Here is a 17,903-nt window from a genome sequence, read left to right on the forward strand (position 1 = left end):
GTGCCGGATACTGACCTGCACGTGCGTTGTCACACCATGAAATACGCTGCGCTCTCCTTCATGTTCCCAACACCTAAAAAAGGTCATGGCGAAGACTGAACCTGGATCATCATAGTGGTGGTTATTGTTTAATTTACTGTGAATCAGCCACCAGGTCAGTGCCTATGGATGCCTTAGCTCTTTGCACTGGACAGTTACTGCATCCAGTCAAGGTGCCCGCTGTACCCAGCTGTTTATTAGGTACTGGTGAAACACTTGTCCGGGGCATGAGTGTTGCAAACGAAGTCTTCTGAGGTCTGAATAGTTGGAAACCTCCTACTTTGCCATATGTCAATTAGTTTACTTTAAAAGCTGAAGCTCAGTTCCTACTCCCCTCATTTACATTTGTGGATTGGAAAAGGAAGCATGGTGGAGGCTGTCAGAGAAAGCCGGTGGCTGGTGCTCAAGCTATATTATTGGTTTTCAATCCCAAAATCAGAAACTTGGATTATGGTAGCAAGTGAGTGGCCAGAATAGCTTCTGGAAAAGAGATGATGTGTGCTGTATCACTGACACCTGTTCAGCAAATAACAGCTACTTTCAACGGAAGCCAAAGCCAAAGTTTTGAGGTTTTAAATTTGTTACTAGAAAATAAACAGAAATATCAATGGTTGTGCTGATATCAGTCTAAATGTCTAAATAAGGATGGATGTGGAGCACACACTGTCCAGCAGCAATAAGGGAGGAGGTAAGAAGTCCCACCACCTGTCTGCCCGTGGCCTCGCAGCCCATGCATCCCGTCTCCGAGAAGATCGGACGTCCCCTGTGTTGTCCTGCAGGATCTGCCCTGTGGTGTGAACAGCGTGGCGTTTCCCAGGCAAGCTCTGCCAGCCCTGTTACGCTGCAGTGTAATCAAAGGTGTCATCTCTGCCTTTATAGAGATTTTGTGCCATGGCAGTACTTTCGTGTTTGAGGGAATCCTGATCGCTTCCTCTTTTTTTTTTTATCCTAATTTTATATTCATTGAATGAATGAATCTGAATGTTTGGTACCTGATCTTCCTGTTACCTTCTGCCTGTTTTGTACTTACGTTCTTTCCCTTTGGCATTTATTGAGCAGCTTCCCTTTCCACAGAAGCGGTTACTTATAAATTTTATTTGCAATATGCTATATATGAAATGGGCCTTAGATGATGGTTACGTGGCTTGAGAATAGAGCCCTTAGTTTTGATGTGTTTTATAAATAATTGGCCTGATCCTGTGTCCTTTGACTTTAGTGGGAGTTTTCCAACAAGCGTATTTACGCAAGAAGAGCCCGGCTGCCAGCGCAGCGTCAGCGGGCAGCACGCCTTTGCATTCAGCGCAGTTGCATGTCCCTGTGCCAAGAACGAATTTTGCCGATTCAAATTTGCTCAGTTTGTCAACACACAGCTCCCATTGAACTTCGCGGGATGAGAATCATTCTTGGCACGGGGCCGCGGGCAGCCCGGAGAGCGCTGCCCGCTGCCGGCACCGGCTGCGGCAGGAGCTGTGCACCAGCGAGAGGAGCAGCGCCCAGCCTTGGCTCCCCGGTCTGCAAGGCTCCCGTCTCCTGTAGCATGTGTTTGCTGTTGTTTGACTAGTGGGAAGAGTCGGTGATAGAAAGAGATTTCCTAGGTTAGTTTTCAAGGCTTTTTTTTTTTTTGTGGCTGTCTGGATGATTAACGTGAATAGGAAAATACTGTTGACCCATTTAAATCATGTTAGACGACATCCATTGCTCATCTGCATAATGAAATACACACTGAACATTACAGCCTAAGAGCCAGTGGACTACAAAAATAATATTTTACTCATTTAGGTTATGAAGTAAAATATAGGACATTAGTACTAATCATAGTATTAAATTTTAAGCCATGCAAATTGTAATTGTCAGTGAAAAAGAACTATAAGTTGAAAAGGCTATTAGCATTTCAGCTTTAACAGTTAATTTGAGTAATCTTTTTTTTTTTGCTAGTTTGCAGCTTAGAAAAGTTTATATGCAAAACATTAGATAATAAGTGCAGGAGTGTTTGTTTTATATCATTATTTAATTTCAATCATTAAAGAAATGTTAGAAATATTAATTTGCAGTATTAAAATGTATTAACATTTTATATTACAAAGAGTAAACTGTAATCTTTACTTGGATAAAATCAAATCTAAAAGTAACAGAGACAGGAAATAATTTTAAGCATTTATTTAAGTACCAAAGCAAAAACTGAAGCTTTTAAAAATATGGATTTCGACAAATAGAAACATCATTTTCAGCATTTTAAATGAAATACAAATTTAAAGTACTGAATTTAGGCTGTCAGGTTTCTATGGTTACCTACCTTTCCAGCAGTTTGGTGAGATGTGTAAATAGGCCTATGAGTCACTTGTAATTATTTGTTTTTTGTTTGTTATAGTTGTAATTCTGTGTTCAGTTTGAACTAATATAGTTCACACCACATGCTTTGGTTTATGTATATTTTAGTGTGTATGATTGACAGTGATTGAGAATTTCTTATGGAGTGCTTGTTTTTTTTGTCGTAAGTGATGTATGTTGGTACTTATAAAAATGTAAACAACTTCTTCCTGTATCACTGTTTGATAAACAGGGGCTTTTATGATAAAAAAGAGGTCTTTGTAATGTTAAGCAAGGAGATAAGTGAAAGGTATTTAAAAAAAAAAAATTAACAGCTCCCAAACATTATATTGTACTCTTCCAAATTTGATCCATATTCCTATCATTATAATTCATTCGGTGACCCAAATGTCACATATTTGTGAATAAGCTTCCAAGTTATGCATTAATAGCACATACTAATGACTGACAGGTTTAAAAATAAATGTTTTAATAAGGATGCTACAAGTTGTCTGCAGCAAGCTCTTAATTGGAACATCTTCCTTGTGCAGAGCATCTTCTTGAAACAAAAGAGCTTGTTTCCACCACCACCGCAATAGTTTAGTAGAAACAGCTGTAAACGCTTACACCTCTCTGCTCATATATTTTGAAGTCCAGGTTATAGGATGTGATTTCCCAACCTTACACTCTTCACTCTAAAGAAGGACACGTACATGTTTTCTCAGTAAAGACTCACTGTCCTAATGTAACTTGTGTTTTCATGTGAAAACAGGACAATGCAAGCGACTAACAACATTTAATACAAGGCAAGAAACACTGCTAGCTGTCACTTTTATCAAATGAGTAGTAATGCAATCTTATTTTATTAAGGTATTCATCCCAAAATTGCTAGCAGTGTGCACTTTTTTAAAATTTTGAGATAAGACTGGCTTACGATTCAGCAATCATCTTGTATCCTTAGAGATTGGGCTGCAGGTGTATTGAAAATAATTATTGCAATGGGTCTTATATTTTGTGCGGGGAAAAGACTCCTGACTGCCCATTCTCTTCCTCTGTCTCAAGCTACGCAGAAAATCCTGATACGACGTTCAGGAGCACTCCTAAATTTTCTGTGCGAAGATTACTCTTATTTCAGCAGCCTCGCTCACCCTCTGAAAGGGTTTCTGTGGGAAACGCTTTTTGTGATGATTCAGACATATTTTTTCCATTTCAGGTGGAAATTTAAGAGGTTAGAGGAGGATTTATTTTTAACATTTAATACTGTATCAGGCGTGTATATAGGACATAACCATGCCAGTTGAAAAACAGTTGTTTCACAGAGCACCTGGAAAGATTTTATCCCAGTAGGATTCAATGGATGTTTAAGCTGTGGGTGGGTGCATATTAACAAGATTCGGTATTGTGCGTGTGTGTAAGGACTATTTGAATAGCTTATTATTTTAATCTGAAACAACTGCTATTTTTTAAACTGAGTAACTTGTTCCAACAGTTGTTACTTCCCTACAAAATCAAAATAATGCATACAATAACCAGTCTTTCAAGCGCAAGTAATTCCTCTGATCTTTTAAAAAACCTAAAGATAGATAGAAAGTGATTGAAAGATGTATTTAAATACGCAGACCTGAGCAGATATGTTTCTCGTTCTAATTTATTCACTTTATGATAAATTAATTTACTCGATACAGGAATGCAGTAACATCAGAGGAATGTTTCTCCTGCTAGTCACAGAAGTTGAAACTTGCCAGATGCTGTGATCTGGAGCCTAAATTCCCCTGATATTAACTGTGTTTGAAACTCTTAATATTGCTTTGTCCAGTTTTTGTACCCGACTTCTTTCATTTTGCTGTGATACTGCATTAGGCAACACTTTCTTTTTATTTTCTACTTGTGTTATTCTATTGGAGAGCGAAAATGTGGTAGAAATAACACTAGGATGAAAGGCTCTATTGGAGAACTACAATGCCCTGTTCCCAAAGTTAAGCCTGTACAGCCCAGCCACATTTTGTGTAGTAGACAATTAATTTCCTTTGGTATATGAATGAATATCATTCGGATATAGTTAGATTGTACTCTGTATTTTTTAAAACCTATGATAAAATGGGAAAGTGCTGTTTAATGATACCATAATTTTACTCAGTCAGTGAATTTATTTCTTATGCTGGCTTGGTGTGACTCTGTGTGTATATTTATATACAACTACTCAATTGGTCGAAGGGGTTTTTAAGGATGTAAAACTAATTTTTCCTTTTCTTCTTGTTTGTTAAAGTTGCACTGTTGGTTGCTGCTGATAAAAGGTGGCACCGAGCCAGCTTCCTGAAGGAGCTAAGGGGAGGGTCATGGCTTGTCATGACCTGGGCACCATTACTTGAATGTTGTTATTATTGGGATGAAGTACCCTTAGGCTGTCATCCTTCCTGTAAATAGAAGAGGTTCTGATTCTCTGTGGTTTCCCAGTTTACCAACTTGTAGAACAGCTATTTTGTTGGCCTTAAGTTTGCCTGAATAATGAATTAAAAGGACGGCACTATTCCAGGAGGCACTGATTCATCATTTTAGTGTGCTGGTCTAGACTAAGTCATAATAAGTAAAGCCAGACAAGAATGTATTTCTATATAGTTTATAAATTTACACCCAATTAAAAAACTCATTTGTATTAGCATACAGCAAACAAATTGCCCGGTTTTGCTCTCCATGAAGTAAGGGCAAAATTTTAATTAGCAGGGAGCACAACTGGTCCTGAGGGCCAAACTTGACTTTTTTCAGTGTCATTGAGGAGCCCCAGTGGTGTCGGCAGAGGGACCGACTCGGCTCCCTTGGAGTCGGTCGGTGTTTGGCCCTTGCCTTGCTTTATTGGCTCTTTTGAGAGTAACGAGAACAGCAATTCTGTTAATGCCTTTATTAACTGAACAACTTCTGGTGTTAATTTCCAGTTAATTTCAATAATTAAATAAAACAAAGCCAAATAGAATATAATGTTTGCAAGATGCTGCTCTGTGTTTCGGTTTGTCAGGGTACAGTCATGAGCATGCAGTTGCCGAGATTTTGACCAATGTGTTGCTGTTGTAACTGAAGTCACATCTATCCTGATGAATATTTCATTTCCCCAATCATGCTATTAAAATCAGAGTGTTTTTACCCTTTCATTTCTGTTTTCTCTTTTCCAGTACCATCATGACAGCTGTGGCTGCGTCCTGTTTACAAATTGCTGCTAGTCACATTTTCAGTAGTCCTTGTGGGTTTTGCTTTCCCCTAATATGGGCAATTAGGAGGAAATATTTCTCACGAGCATGGACTTGCTCTTCTCCTTGTAATGACATAGTCCTGCAACCCAGGAAACAGTGCTGCATGGTGTCCATGTCCACGATTTCCTGATGTGGGAAAAAAGTGTGGAAAGCATCTGGAGAGGAGGAGACCCCCTTTACCAGCTTGTTTCCTGTAAGCGAAATTGGAAGACCTTGTCTGTGCAAATAGATTTCAAAATAGAGTCTGCCCTTTGACTGTCTCCATAATTACACAGCGCTCTCTGTATTTTATTTGGCTGCCAGAGCAGTTAACCCCTGGAAGTAAGGGGCTGATGATGGCATGACCAGCACGGGTATGCAGACATGACCATGTGAATACACTCTTGTTTGGAGAAGCCTGTCGTTAAGACCTCGTTACAATATACTTTTACCAAATTTAAAAATTATTACGTGTTGGGTTGTGTTGATTAAGATATGTTATATCCTTAATGTACAGAAAATGCAGAGGTATTAGTTGCAGAAAAGGAAAAAAAAAGAAACAGAAAAAAGTTCTTCCGTGGCTTTGATGTAATCAACATCTGTCAACAGAATGAATTTGCTTTTGTTTAATTTCAAGGGCTCTTGTCCTTCTACTTTGCCCAATCAGTTTCAACTTCTGCCTCAGGCATTTCCCTATGTTGTTCTTATTTTTTTCTTTTTTTTTCTTTTTTTTTTCTTTTTTTTTTTTTAGCAAATGCACAGGTTATTGCTTGTGAAATGTGAACTGCTCTTCTGCTACACAGGTTACACACAGTTGGAGAGAACCTTTAATCTCTCCCATCCTATTTTTGAAGCTTGGACGTACTTTTGCAACACGGGGATTACAAAATCAGTGTTTTATTAAGACAGTTAGAATTACAATTACAAGTAAACATCTATCAAACCACAGACATTATTTTGGATTGAAAAATAGGAACATTTGGTAATTAACAGTAAAAAGCTATATATTCTTACCTAGTTGCATTGGTTGGATTCCACATATTATTACCCATAGTGATTTTTTAATACCTCACTTTAAACTTTATTCCTCTGAAGTTTCAATAAAAGGAATATTTGCACAAGAAGCAAAATTATAATATAATACTAAAATGACCTGACAAGCCAAATTAAAGATTTCTAGTGTTTTACCCTCAGATGCATATATACTAAGAAAATCTCCACCGTCATTCCTTTTTTTAGGTTTAAAAAATATCTATATCTATATATAAAATCACATATTTAAAAATGAGTTATCTGAACAATGCTTTTGATGATGATAATTGTTCATATATATTAAGTAAGATTTACTTTATCAAGAGCGAGTTGATTTTATTTCCTAAATCAGTTAGATGTGAATTCTTGTAATCCTAAATAATTTTGGTACTGTGCTTCTGTTGATACTATGACTAAATTATTCTAAAATATGTTAAATTTATTTCTTGGTTCTTTTAAGATGTACCCTTGTATTTATTGTAGCTTAGAACTGTCATGAAGTCTATCCTTTGGTAATATTTTTGCTAATTGCTGGGAAATTTGAAGTCTTTCATAAATAAATACCAAAAAAATGGTCGCTAACAGTCACATTTGATGAGTCACGTAGATGAACAGTTTTTTGCATGGCTACCCCACACCTCATTCGTTGAAAACGTAGCTGTTAAATTGCTGTAACTGTTAAACAAGAAGCATTAGAAAAGGGCTTATGTGAGAGTTCATTTCCAACATCTGCCTTTAAAAATACTTCTTGACCAGAGGAAAATCACATTTAAATGACTAAAATCAACTTAATTAAGGGTCATTAATAGAGATACACATAAAAAACTCTCTACTCTGTGAGTGAAATGGGAGCATTTCATTATATAGTGTAGCATGCATGAACAGATAACAATTAAAATAGACCTAGAGTAAAAGGCTAATAAATATAGGGCACATTGTGCTGCAAAATCAGTCACTTAAAATGCTCCCACCCATCATCATACTTGAATTCTGTATTCAGCCCCTTTGGCTGACTCGTTTAAAAGAAAAAGGAAATGTGATTTCCACACCAGATAAATTCATCTGGTAATTCACAAAAGCTCACAGTGCATATTTATATTATTAATACAAATTAAGGTCTGGAGGTATGCGGAGGAATCCAGCGGCTGCAGCAGGACGTGCGTGCATGCAGATTGCACAGTGTGATTCACTGTCGAGTCAGAGGAGCAGTTGTCTGTAATTTTCTGTGCTCAGTACATCGTATCTGCTGATGTGATTCAGTAACGCTGGTAATAATTCTCCTTATTGCAGCTGATAGTAAATATTCTGTTACTCGTGGCAAGTGACGTAGCCTTGCTGGTGGGGGAGAGAAGAAACATGTAAAGGGTCAACTTCACATCCGGGCTGTGCTGGCGTGTTACCAGGCTACCCGGCTTCAGACGCTGGGCTTGCTCCGACGGCTGCAGTTTCCACTGGCAGCTGCACAAATCCCGTGTTTATGAACTATCTTACAGTAATTAATATACACAGAAAGCTTAACAAAAAGGATGTGCTTGAGCGCCAGTGTTGCAGAAGTAAATAAGGCACTGCGAAAAGCTTTGATAGGTGTAAGGGGTGGGGAGGAGGGAATATCTGAGCCAGACTTGGAGAATACAGCCAGTTGTTCCTGTCTCCAGTGATTGATGATGTTGCTATATCGAATTAGCTGTGAATATGGGAGCTTAAAAAATACAAGGAGCTGTGGAGACATTAGGAAGGCCTTCTTGAGGAAGGAAGTGTGTGGATGGAGTCCAGATTTTCATTATGAAACAGTAACTTCATTATATTTTAATGCCATTTTATTTCATTTTATTTTTACTTTGTAGGAGAATGTTTTCTGTTATAATTTTTTATATTTCAAATAAAGGTTTAGTTGTCCTGTGTTTATAATTCTTGCGATGTATTTTAGGAGTCGTATTATACTATGGTGATATTTATTTGGTTGTCGCATTTCACCTGTTCAAGTAGTAGGTATTTTTGTGTGCGTCTGGTATATAATGAGTAGTTAGTAGAGTAACAACAGACTACAGTACCTTATTATCCTGTTATCTTGTGACAACACTTACACTGCATCTTTGGGAGAATACAGGTAAAAATTTTATTCCAAATAAAAAGGTATCCCTTCTGAATGTGGGATGGGCGATAGGCATGCACCCGTGAATATGAACTGGCTTAATGTATTTAAGAGTGTGTATTTGGGACATCTGGAGTTTTATTGTTGAATAATTGACAAACACACTTGCACCTTTTCTTCCCCAATTAAACTTTTACACAGTAGATGAGGTGCCCAGGCAGCATGCTGTGCATCAAGGAGAGCATTTGAAATACACGTTTACATATTGATGTCCACGTGAACTTTAACTGACCACATCAGTGAGTGTGGGTTTTCAGTATATTTATAATACCTTCAGAGCAAGGTACTTCCACTGCACTCTGTAAAAGAGCTACCTTAGCTTACGCTGGCGGACTGATTGCTACTTCTGATGGCCCAAAAGTTGCTGCCTCAGCAGATTCTGTGCTTTCAGCTTCCAGAAACGGATGCAAACCGCCCAGGGAGTTTATAGGATGCTTTGGGCTCTTTGGATGCGCTCATACGTTGTGCAGTTTGGGTCGCCCAGATTTTTTTTTCTTTAATTGGACAATGATTTTTTTTCTTGTGCAGGAGACCCTATGAAAGCAGTAGATGATGAAGTTCTTGATTAAATAATTAAAATACCACCAAACCAGTCCACCCTCTGTCACCCTCTGTTAACTGGGCAGCTGCGCTTCCATGGAGAAGCAGACAACTTCTGTTGGGGTACCTAGGTTATACTGAGAGCTTGATCTGAGCCTCGCTCTCCAACTCTGCCTTATTACTTATAAACAATTTTTAAAAATACTAAAAATTTGCTTGCATTGAGTAAAAGTCTTTACAACCTTTCAGGTGTTATACAAATTCAGATATTGGTAACTAAATGTAGCACTGATCAGTGCGCAAAGAGAGAGTCGGGAACATTTCTAAAGCAAACCCCATGCAACTATTTCATTCATTCTGGGCTCCAAAAAGGGTGCGTAACTCGAATCTCCTGTATATCGTGGAATGCTGTAAGAGGGCTGTCTATGAAGCCAAGTGTGCATGTGGAAAGATAATTTCTGCATCTGGACATTATAAAGGCAAGGAAAGGAAGGAAGGTGCAATAAAAACATATAAGATATGGAAGAAACTATTCTTCTAAAAAAAAAAAAAATCATATTTACATAGCTACAAAATCTGCAGTAGATTAATTTCTTAATTTCTGTGATATAAAAATGTTTACTTACTTCTGTTTAAACAAAAACACTTTCTTTTTACTGAAGAGTAATTATTCATATGGGTTATTTGCCACAAAAGATTGGTCTTGTATTTGTATACATATGACATTTTTCAGAAGCAGCTTAACTATTATATGAAACTTATGTTTCAAAAAACCCCTCTGTTTAGATTGTAGAATGTTTGAGTGATGGAAATATGTGTAATTGTAGTTTAATTGGGCAGTGTCAATAATCACTTTGAATTTAGTGTATTTCCCAGTTTTGATGCTAGCATCGTCTTTTGTGATGCATTATTTTGGTTTTGATGTCTCTGACAACCTTTGGCCTTCAATGCCCTTTTTTTTTCCTTTTTTTCTTCTTTTTTGAGGGGGGCAAAATGTGTCGTTGCCCAACAACTTTAAGTTTGAGCAATGAATACTCTGATGGACTATCATCCCAAATTCCCATGTGAATTAAATGGAAATCTGATTCAAATATTCCAGGTCAATTACAAATTTTAATCCCTTCAGTTGCCTTTGGCAAAGATTAAAAATATCTCTTGAAGTTTGTTCTGTTGCCCTACTAGGCAGGACAAATTGAACCCCGTTCCTTGTGTGTTGGTGCAAATGACGAGAGCAACATTAACTTGGGTATGGTCGAATCTGTGACCAACTGTGCAAAAATATTGGTGAAAATATTGGCTGAAATCAACATTAAATCATTTATTTTCTCTCCTCTTTTCTTGCTATTGTCCCTTATTCGCTGTTTCCCCAAGCCTTGAACAGTGCAGCTTCTCGCCGTGCAAATGGCTACAAGCAGGGGCCAGTTGGAGCGTCACTCCTGGCTGTAAGCTTTGGGGAATTTACCCACACTACTTTTTAATACATCAAATCAAAATAGATCTGGTATTTTATAAAGCTTTGAAGTATTGTTTGGGAACATTTTTTGTTCTCATTGCTTCTTGGTGTTAATGCTCTTTATTTAACAATACAAGATTTGAACAATTTGAACTACCCTTTGCTTCTACATGAGTTCTGTGGTTTGTTTTACATTATGCCCTTCTTCTTGTATACTTTCCACTTTGTAATGTGGTAGTAGAAAAAAACGTTAACCATTTTGAACTTATCTCTTAACAGGTTCTGTGACTGGCTGCTGCATAATCTTTTCTTCGTGCAATCGTATCTACCTGCACAGGCAGTCAAGCAATCAACAGCGAAGATGCTTCTTTTTTCAGGGACAAAGAAATACTGCTTATAGTATAGTTTGGCCAGCCACGGTTTCTCCAGCTCACCCAGTTCCTAAGGTACTGCAATTTCTATTACCTAATCTGTTCTTCAGTCAGAATAGAGTTAGACTGCAGGCGTGATCAAGTGTATTCGTTGTCCGGCAGCTGGGGGTTTGGATCACCATCCTGTCGCTTGGTCTGGTATTTGAAATGGGAGCACTGGTGAGAGAAGTTTTCAGCTTCCTCACATGTTAAACACAATGGCGTATCTAGTTATTAGGGAGTTTAAATCTGGGGCTTGTTCAGTTATGGTAGTATGAACGTGGAATATTGTAATCATCTGACAACACTTAACACTTCTGGGTCCAGATTCTCATTTTGGACAATTACAGATGGTCCTACCAAAAGTCAGTAGGAATCATTCGTGATCATCTGAGTCCTTTTCTATATAAATCTCTAGAAAGCTAATTATAAAAATGTTTATATTTTGCTGAAGGTTTTGTTAATTGGTTATGTCAGATTTAGGAAGAGAATGTACAATACCTGCTGGTAGCTGCCCCACAACCCCACTGCACGTTCTAAACTCGTCTTTACTGTCCCTGAGTGGGTTTTTTTCTGCAACATATACTTTTATTTTTATTTACTTTAGAGCCAAAGGAACTTTTTCATGCAATTTTAACATGTGTTCCACTTCTTTTTTCCTTTTTTCCTTTTTTCCTTTTTTTCTTTTTTTCTTTTCCATTTAATTACAGCATAGAGATTAACTGTTTAGTATCTTTCCTTTAGCCAAAAGAAAACCAAAGTACCCTTTCTAAACAGTGCTTTTCAGGATGTGTATTGGTACTTTAAGTTTTACTTTTCATTTGATTATAGATTTCTTATGCAAAATATAGAGTATTTCCGTGGGCCAGAAATACTAAAAAGCTGTTAGATAGGAAAGCAGATAAGGATGCTGGATGTAGGGCTCTTACACCTAAGAGGCTGTGGAAGCTCTGTGTGCAGGGAGACCATAGGGTTACATGCTTTATATGTTTTCAAAGGTTTAAAAAATATAGAACTTACAAACTTTTTTTTATGCATTTAGATGCTTCTTTTAGGATAAAGAGGGAGAAATATATCGTCATACTGAAAAGTTGTTTTCACAGATCAGACTTCTCAGACTGTCTAAAAATCAGTCCAATTCTTCAACTCTGGGAACTTGAGGGCAAAGTTATTACTTTATACAGAGTATGCCAGAAATCACATTGAAATAACATGGGTTTTTTCAAGATGTTGGTCTGAAACTGTATACACAGACATTTGTATGTACACTGCTTTGGGCTTCTCCGTTAACAGATCTTACAGGTCAGCAGGGTCAGGTCTCAGCAGTTACTAGGTAAGTGCCCTCCAAGGGGAAAGCAAGGGTGCTGCTGTGTATGGAGTTGCTAATCCAGCAAATGGTGGGGTTTTTTTCTAAACTACTGCAATAGGATGTTGTTAGGGTTGATTTGCCATTAATTTGAATGAAATGTAAAAACTGAAATTCTTTTGACATAAGTCCATTAAAAATAGTTTCACTTTTTATCAGAGTAGAAGTGAAATACCCGTAGGAGTAACAATAGTCTTCAATTTAAAGTCCCACTAGAGCGAATTGGTTGCCCCACTTTTCTTTACTCCGACACCCTGCTGTTGTATGGTCTTCATGTGCACAGCCCAAGTGCCCATTTTGTTTTACGCCTACCAGCTTGATTCTGTATTTTGTGAAGTCAGTGCAAAACTCACCCTGTGGCCAGCGTGGCAGAGAATCAGCCTGGCTGTGGTGGGCAAAGGGACCCTTCTCCAGTCAGTGAAACAGCCCATGACCCTCTGAGAGAAAGCGCATTTCCATCTCTGTGCAAGATGTTACCATTATTATTAGTTTGTTGTGTTCATACACGTGTCATGAAATTGTTGTGTATTTTAAAAAATCAGAAATTAAATTTCACCTCTATACGAGGGCTGAGAACTTTATGTGTGCAAAAAACGAAGTTTATTATACTTTCCTTGACACAGCAAATTGGGATACCCTTGCATAGTGGTGTAGATGGACAAATTTTGGCACAACATATGAACTAGATTAATAAGTAAATACCTCTAAATTAAAATAAATTAAATCCTAAGGTTCTTAGTCAAAAAGCAATCTCATGGAAGTTAATAGGAGTTCTGTCTGAAAGAGAAACTAAGGATTTGATCAGGTTTATTTTTCAGCCTAATTCTGCATGTTTGTCCCATCAGTTCCAGTGTTTAGATGCCTTTTGTAGAAAATGTGCCTCTTTGCAAAAGACAATAAAGAGTTTTTAAGTCTCTTTCTCCCAGTTTTAAAACTTGGAACTGTCTGTGCTGGAAGTCAGTTTCAGCACTGGAAGGTTAACAGACTGTGTAAGGCAGTAGTAGTAACAGGCAATGTTAAGTTCAAAAGGGCAGTGGAAGAAATACTGAGGCAGCCTTGAGGGTTTGCCCTGATGGCTTAGGAAGGTCGATACTACGACAGAAAGGGCAAGCTGCCATGAAGCAGGAGGCAGTATCTGAGAAAATGATCCCATTGTCATGCTCAGTTTTCTGATCTTCATTTTCAATCCTTTTTCTCCAAGCATATAAAGAAGCCAGACTATGTGACGACAGGCATTGTACCAGACTGGGGAGACGACATAGAAATTAAGAATGAAGATCAGATTCAAGGGCTTCGTCAAGCTTGTCAATTGGCCCGTCATGTCCTGCTTCTGGCTGGAAAGGGCTTAAAGGTAACAATTACAGAAGTCCCATAACAGCTTGGATGGCTTTTATGCCTTCACTTATTTGGGGTTTTTTCCTACTTTTTTTTTTTTTTAATTTTCCCTTAATGTGCATCCAACTTCAACTTTGATATTGAAAAAAGAAGGATTTATTAACTTTTTATTCAGTCCGTGATATACCTGTTTAATTATTTCTGTATTTTGGACCTATGTAGGACTTAGAGTGAGTTGCTGGCTCAGATGTACTATCTCTCTGTCTGTAATCTCCCTCTGTTCGGATTGTGCCAAACCATGTGAGTTTCTCATAAGGCCCATGCTACATTTTTTCCTTTCATTTCATGGCCCATCTTCCTCATACATCGTGCTTTCCGGCTCTGCATGTGTGCAAGTCCAACAGGCTGGGCTGCCTCCTCTGTTCCCGTCCATCCTTCTTCAGCCCCTCGCTGTCCCGCGGGGTCTGGCGTGACTTGTAGAGCTGCTGTTGGAAAAAACAGCTGCCAAATTCCACACAATTTTCCAGAGTGCATTGATAATAAAGCCTCATGGTTTCCAGTAATGTTTCTACAGTATGCTTTTTGGGATACCGCCCAAGTTAAAATGTACTGGGAGGAGGCTACTACCAGGTTTTGCAGATGAAGGAGTGCTTTTTTAGCCTTGCCTTGGTATTTCATGTAATAGCGTACCGGATAGGGTAAAATGGGTTGAGTTGCTATGAGATGCAGAGATAGATGGGGACTGTAGGTCAATGCCATTGACTTAAAATGGGAAAAAATTATCAGTTTACCGTGCATTTTTCTTTCAGCTATCATCACACTTTCCCATCTGGAGCTGGGGTCACCAATAACAAAACTGCCTGAAGCTTTAATCTTATATATGCTCGTGCATATTTAACTACTTTATGTGCAATTATTTCCCAGTACAGTAAAACTTACTCATGTAAAGTTAAGGGCATAGACATGTTTCTGAAGGATCAGGGTGCAACGTGGGTTTTGAATGAGAGCATTTTTTCACTAACACTCTTTGGTTGTTATCATATGTAAAATACATATGTATGCAACATGGTGTAGCTTATGATGTAGCTCATAGTATGTGCCAAATCATACATAATAGCAAAATACTACATGTAAGTAAGGAACATTTTGGAGCAAGAAGGTTTATAAGGCAAGAATTACATGACCAGGAGCTGTGGACTGGGAGGGAGGTGGCACTTGGAGTTGTGATGCCAAGACCGCTTCCCAGGTCAGCTGCAGACAGCTGGTGACCTCCGTTTTACAGCAGTAAATGTTTGGCTAAGACTCCCCTGGCTGGGAGGATGCTCCCTCATCGACAGGGAGCATCTTCTGCTTTCCAGCCTGACACTGCACGTGGCCAGTTTATATCCATTTGTTCTTGTGCCAACACCACTCTTTAATTTAAACAGCTTCCTACCTTTCCTTGAGTCTGTCCCCTTCACACAGTAATAGAGCTATTACAGCTTTCAGTGCTCCAGACTAAACAAACCGAGCTCTTTTAGGCTATTCTCATGAGGTAAACTCTGCATTCCTATTTTATCTGTAGAGCCCCATCCCTCCACCTGTTCCTGTTGTCTTGCTGAACCCGCCTTGCATGCAGCCCTCCAAACCAGCTCTCGCCTGTGCTTTAGCTAATGGCAGTAACATCCCCCAGTATAACAAAGGTGCATTATAATGTATGGATGCAGAGAGACAAAGTTTGGGCTGAGCGTGGTTTTGATTTTACCATTTACTGCCTGTGGGACTTAAAAATACAACATGGTATTATATACGATTGCATTTCCTGGGTTTGAGTTAAATATTTGGGAATAAAGCAGCAAATTTTATGACATGGAAGTATTTTGTAAGATAACATCAGTTTGCCCCGTCCCAAATAAGGGATGAGGTGCGCAGTAGGTGCCTCCCCACATTGCCCAGCTAGCAAAAACTCCTTTAAAAGTAAAGCAGATGCTGTTAAAAGCAGAACTTTTTACAGCGTGTAAGCCTGCCATGCAGAGAGCGCAGATCTGTCTGCTGAGTGTCCAAATCGACACGTCGAGTTCCTTGAGCAGAGCGGCGGCAGACAGCACCCAGTCTGGTACGTGGCGGTTCAGTTTGTCTATGGGCTGAAGACGGTAGATGGGTGAGCAGAGGCAGGAGCAACAAACCTGTATTTATCCCGAACCGATGACTGCAGTATCCAATACAGACAGCGCACCGGGGCTGCGGCTACCATCCCAGCGCAGAGGCTGCAATGGCTACTGCAAAGCAGGGGGGTTGCACAGTGACCCCAAATCCTGGTCTTGAGTGGGTTCATTGCTCCTCTCCTGCCCAACCACGTTTTTGTGCTGAACAAGATGCAAGCTGAGCAAATAGACCTGGTTTTATCCTCAGGACAGTACACAAGTGCACTCCGCCGTATTAACTGTGCGTGATCACTGAATATTTCAATATATGGATAAGTATGCCTCCTGCGCCACAGCCTACCTATATTCCACGTGTTACTAAAAAGTCCTCCAAAATCACAGCCACTGTAGTATATGTGTACGAAGTATGATTTTCAAAGGCTCAAAACTCATTCAAATCAAAATCAATTTGCAGAGGAACCCTCAAAGGCACTTCTTCTCAATGAGGGAGGTTTCCCTACCAAATTTCAAATTTCTGCTCTAACCATTCCAGAGACAGAGTCGATCCAAAAGAAAAACAAGAAGAATGTTATATTAAGCGTGTGTGTTTTCCACTCCATGGATACTCAGAAAATGGCTGAATGATTTATGAGAGGGTTTTTTTTTAATATGTAAGATTAGGAGAAAAAGATGACTCTAGAAAACGTCAAGCATAAAAATGAAGATTTCTAAAAACGATGGATAAGCACTTGTAGATTCACTGTGATCATCCAACTTCGAGTAAAATATCCTCAAGATATGAAGCCAAATATTTAAATCTTTTATAAAATTGAAGAATACTGGGAAAACAATTTCATGAAATGCACAAATACATTATGATAAATGTACTGGGTGGTTACAAGAATTAAGATCCTTTCTTTTACAAATAAAAAGGGAAAGTAGTAGTGTGTTTTAAAGGATTGAAAGCATTGAAACCAGACATTTCTATAGCAGCTACTGAAACAAGATGCCATGAAAAATTGGTGTCTTTGAGAAAGCAAATGTGGAAAAAAGAACGGAAAGGAAGTAGACAGTATTTTAGGTTTTCTAGGAACCTTTGAGTGCTCGTTGCTACTGCATGCTTTATCTAAAACCTCTTTAAAAAAAAAAGATCCAATTGTCAATAAAGTATATCAGACTGTTTAGTGTTTTGTATCAAAGCAGCGTATTTGAAACATCCAAGATTTCATTGAAATGCTTGGCTGCAATCACATCCAGTAAATATGATAAACTATCTTTGGTTTTTTAACAGGATGTTATGTTTGATATTTTAGGTTGGCATGACAACTGAAGAAATAGATTCTATTGTTCATCATGAAATAATCAGACAGAATGCCTATCCATCACCTCTGGGCTATGGAGGTTTTCCAAAATCTGTTTGTACTTCTGTAAACAACGTGGTATGTCATGGTATTCCTGACAGGTATTTCCCTAATAATATACATTTTACCACCGGGAATGAAAATGTTAAACTGAAATTAATAGATTGTGTTTAATACTGAACATACTTCAGCTTAACTAAATGTCATATGTAAACGTATTGCAGATGCATATCATGTTACCAGACAATGCTGATAGATGTTACAGAAATGTATGTTAAATAGAAAAAAAAAAAAAAATTATCCTGTTTGTCCAGACACTTTAAAAAAAAAAAACAAAACATAATGCCTTTAGAGTTTAGTGTGTGGGAAAAAAAAAACACTGCAGTCTGATTTTTTTTTTTTCTTTTTTCCCCCTCCAGCAAAATAAGTATAGGGTAAGGAATAAATATATTTGAATTTATATGTGGGGGTTTTTTTTATTTGCAATACGTTCAGCTACTCACAAAGTAAAATATGAACCCTAGTGAGAGAAAAAGAATAAATACAATGGTAGATTTTTCAGGT

The 17,903-nt window shown here is 38.3% G+C and overlaps 1 protein-coding gene across 7 annotated transcripts in view; it reads left to right on the forward strand.

The window, feature by feature from the left end:
• Nucleotides 1-17,903, forward strand: part of METAP1D (methionyl aminopeptidase type 1D, mitochondrial) — a 50,476-nt gene that overhangs the window by 17,249 nt on the left and 15,324 nt on the right. For 5 of the 7 annotated variants that reach the window (XR_012674100.1, XM_075153245.1, XM_075153243.1 and 2 more), the window contains 3 exons: nt 11,024-11,190; nt 13,722-13,871; nt 17,292-17,440. Coding sequence is in view for 6 of the 7 variants with exons in the window: in XM_075153245.1 (XP_075009346.1) it covers nt 11,024-11,190; nt 13,722-13,871; nt 17,292-17,440 (466 nt within the window). In the remaining variant the exon portion in view is untranslated. Of the gene's footprint in view, nt 1-5,542; nt 5,782-10,582; nt 10,734-11,023; nt 11,191-13,721; nt 13,872-17,291; nt 17,441-17,903 lie in introns of those variants that run through there. The other 2 variants (XM_075153248.1, XM_075153247.1) reach the window with 2 other exon arrangements.

This window comes from Calonectris borealis, chromosome 6 (assembly GCF_964195595.1).
Source record: "Calonectris borealis chromosome 6, bCalBor7.hap1.2, whole genome shotgun sequence".
Lineage (NCBI taxonomy): Eukaryota > Metazoa > Chordata > Aves > Procellariiformes > Procellariidae > Calonectris > Calonectris borealis.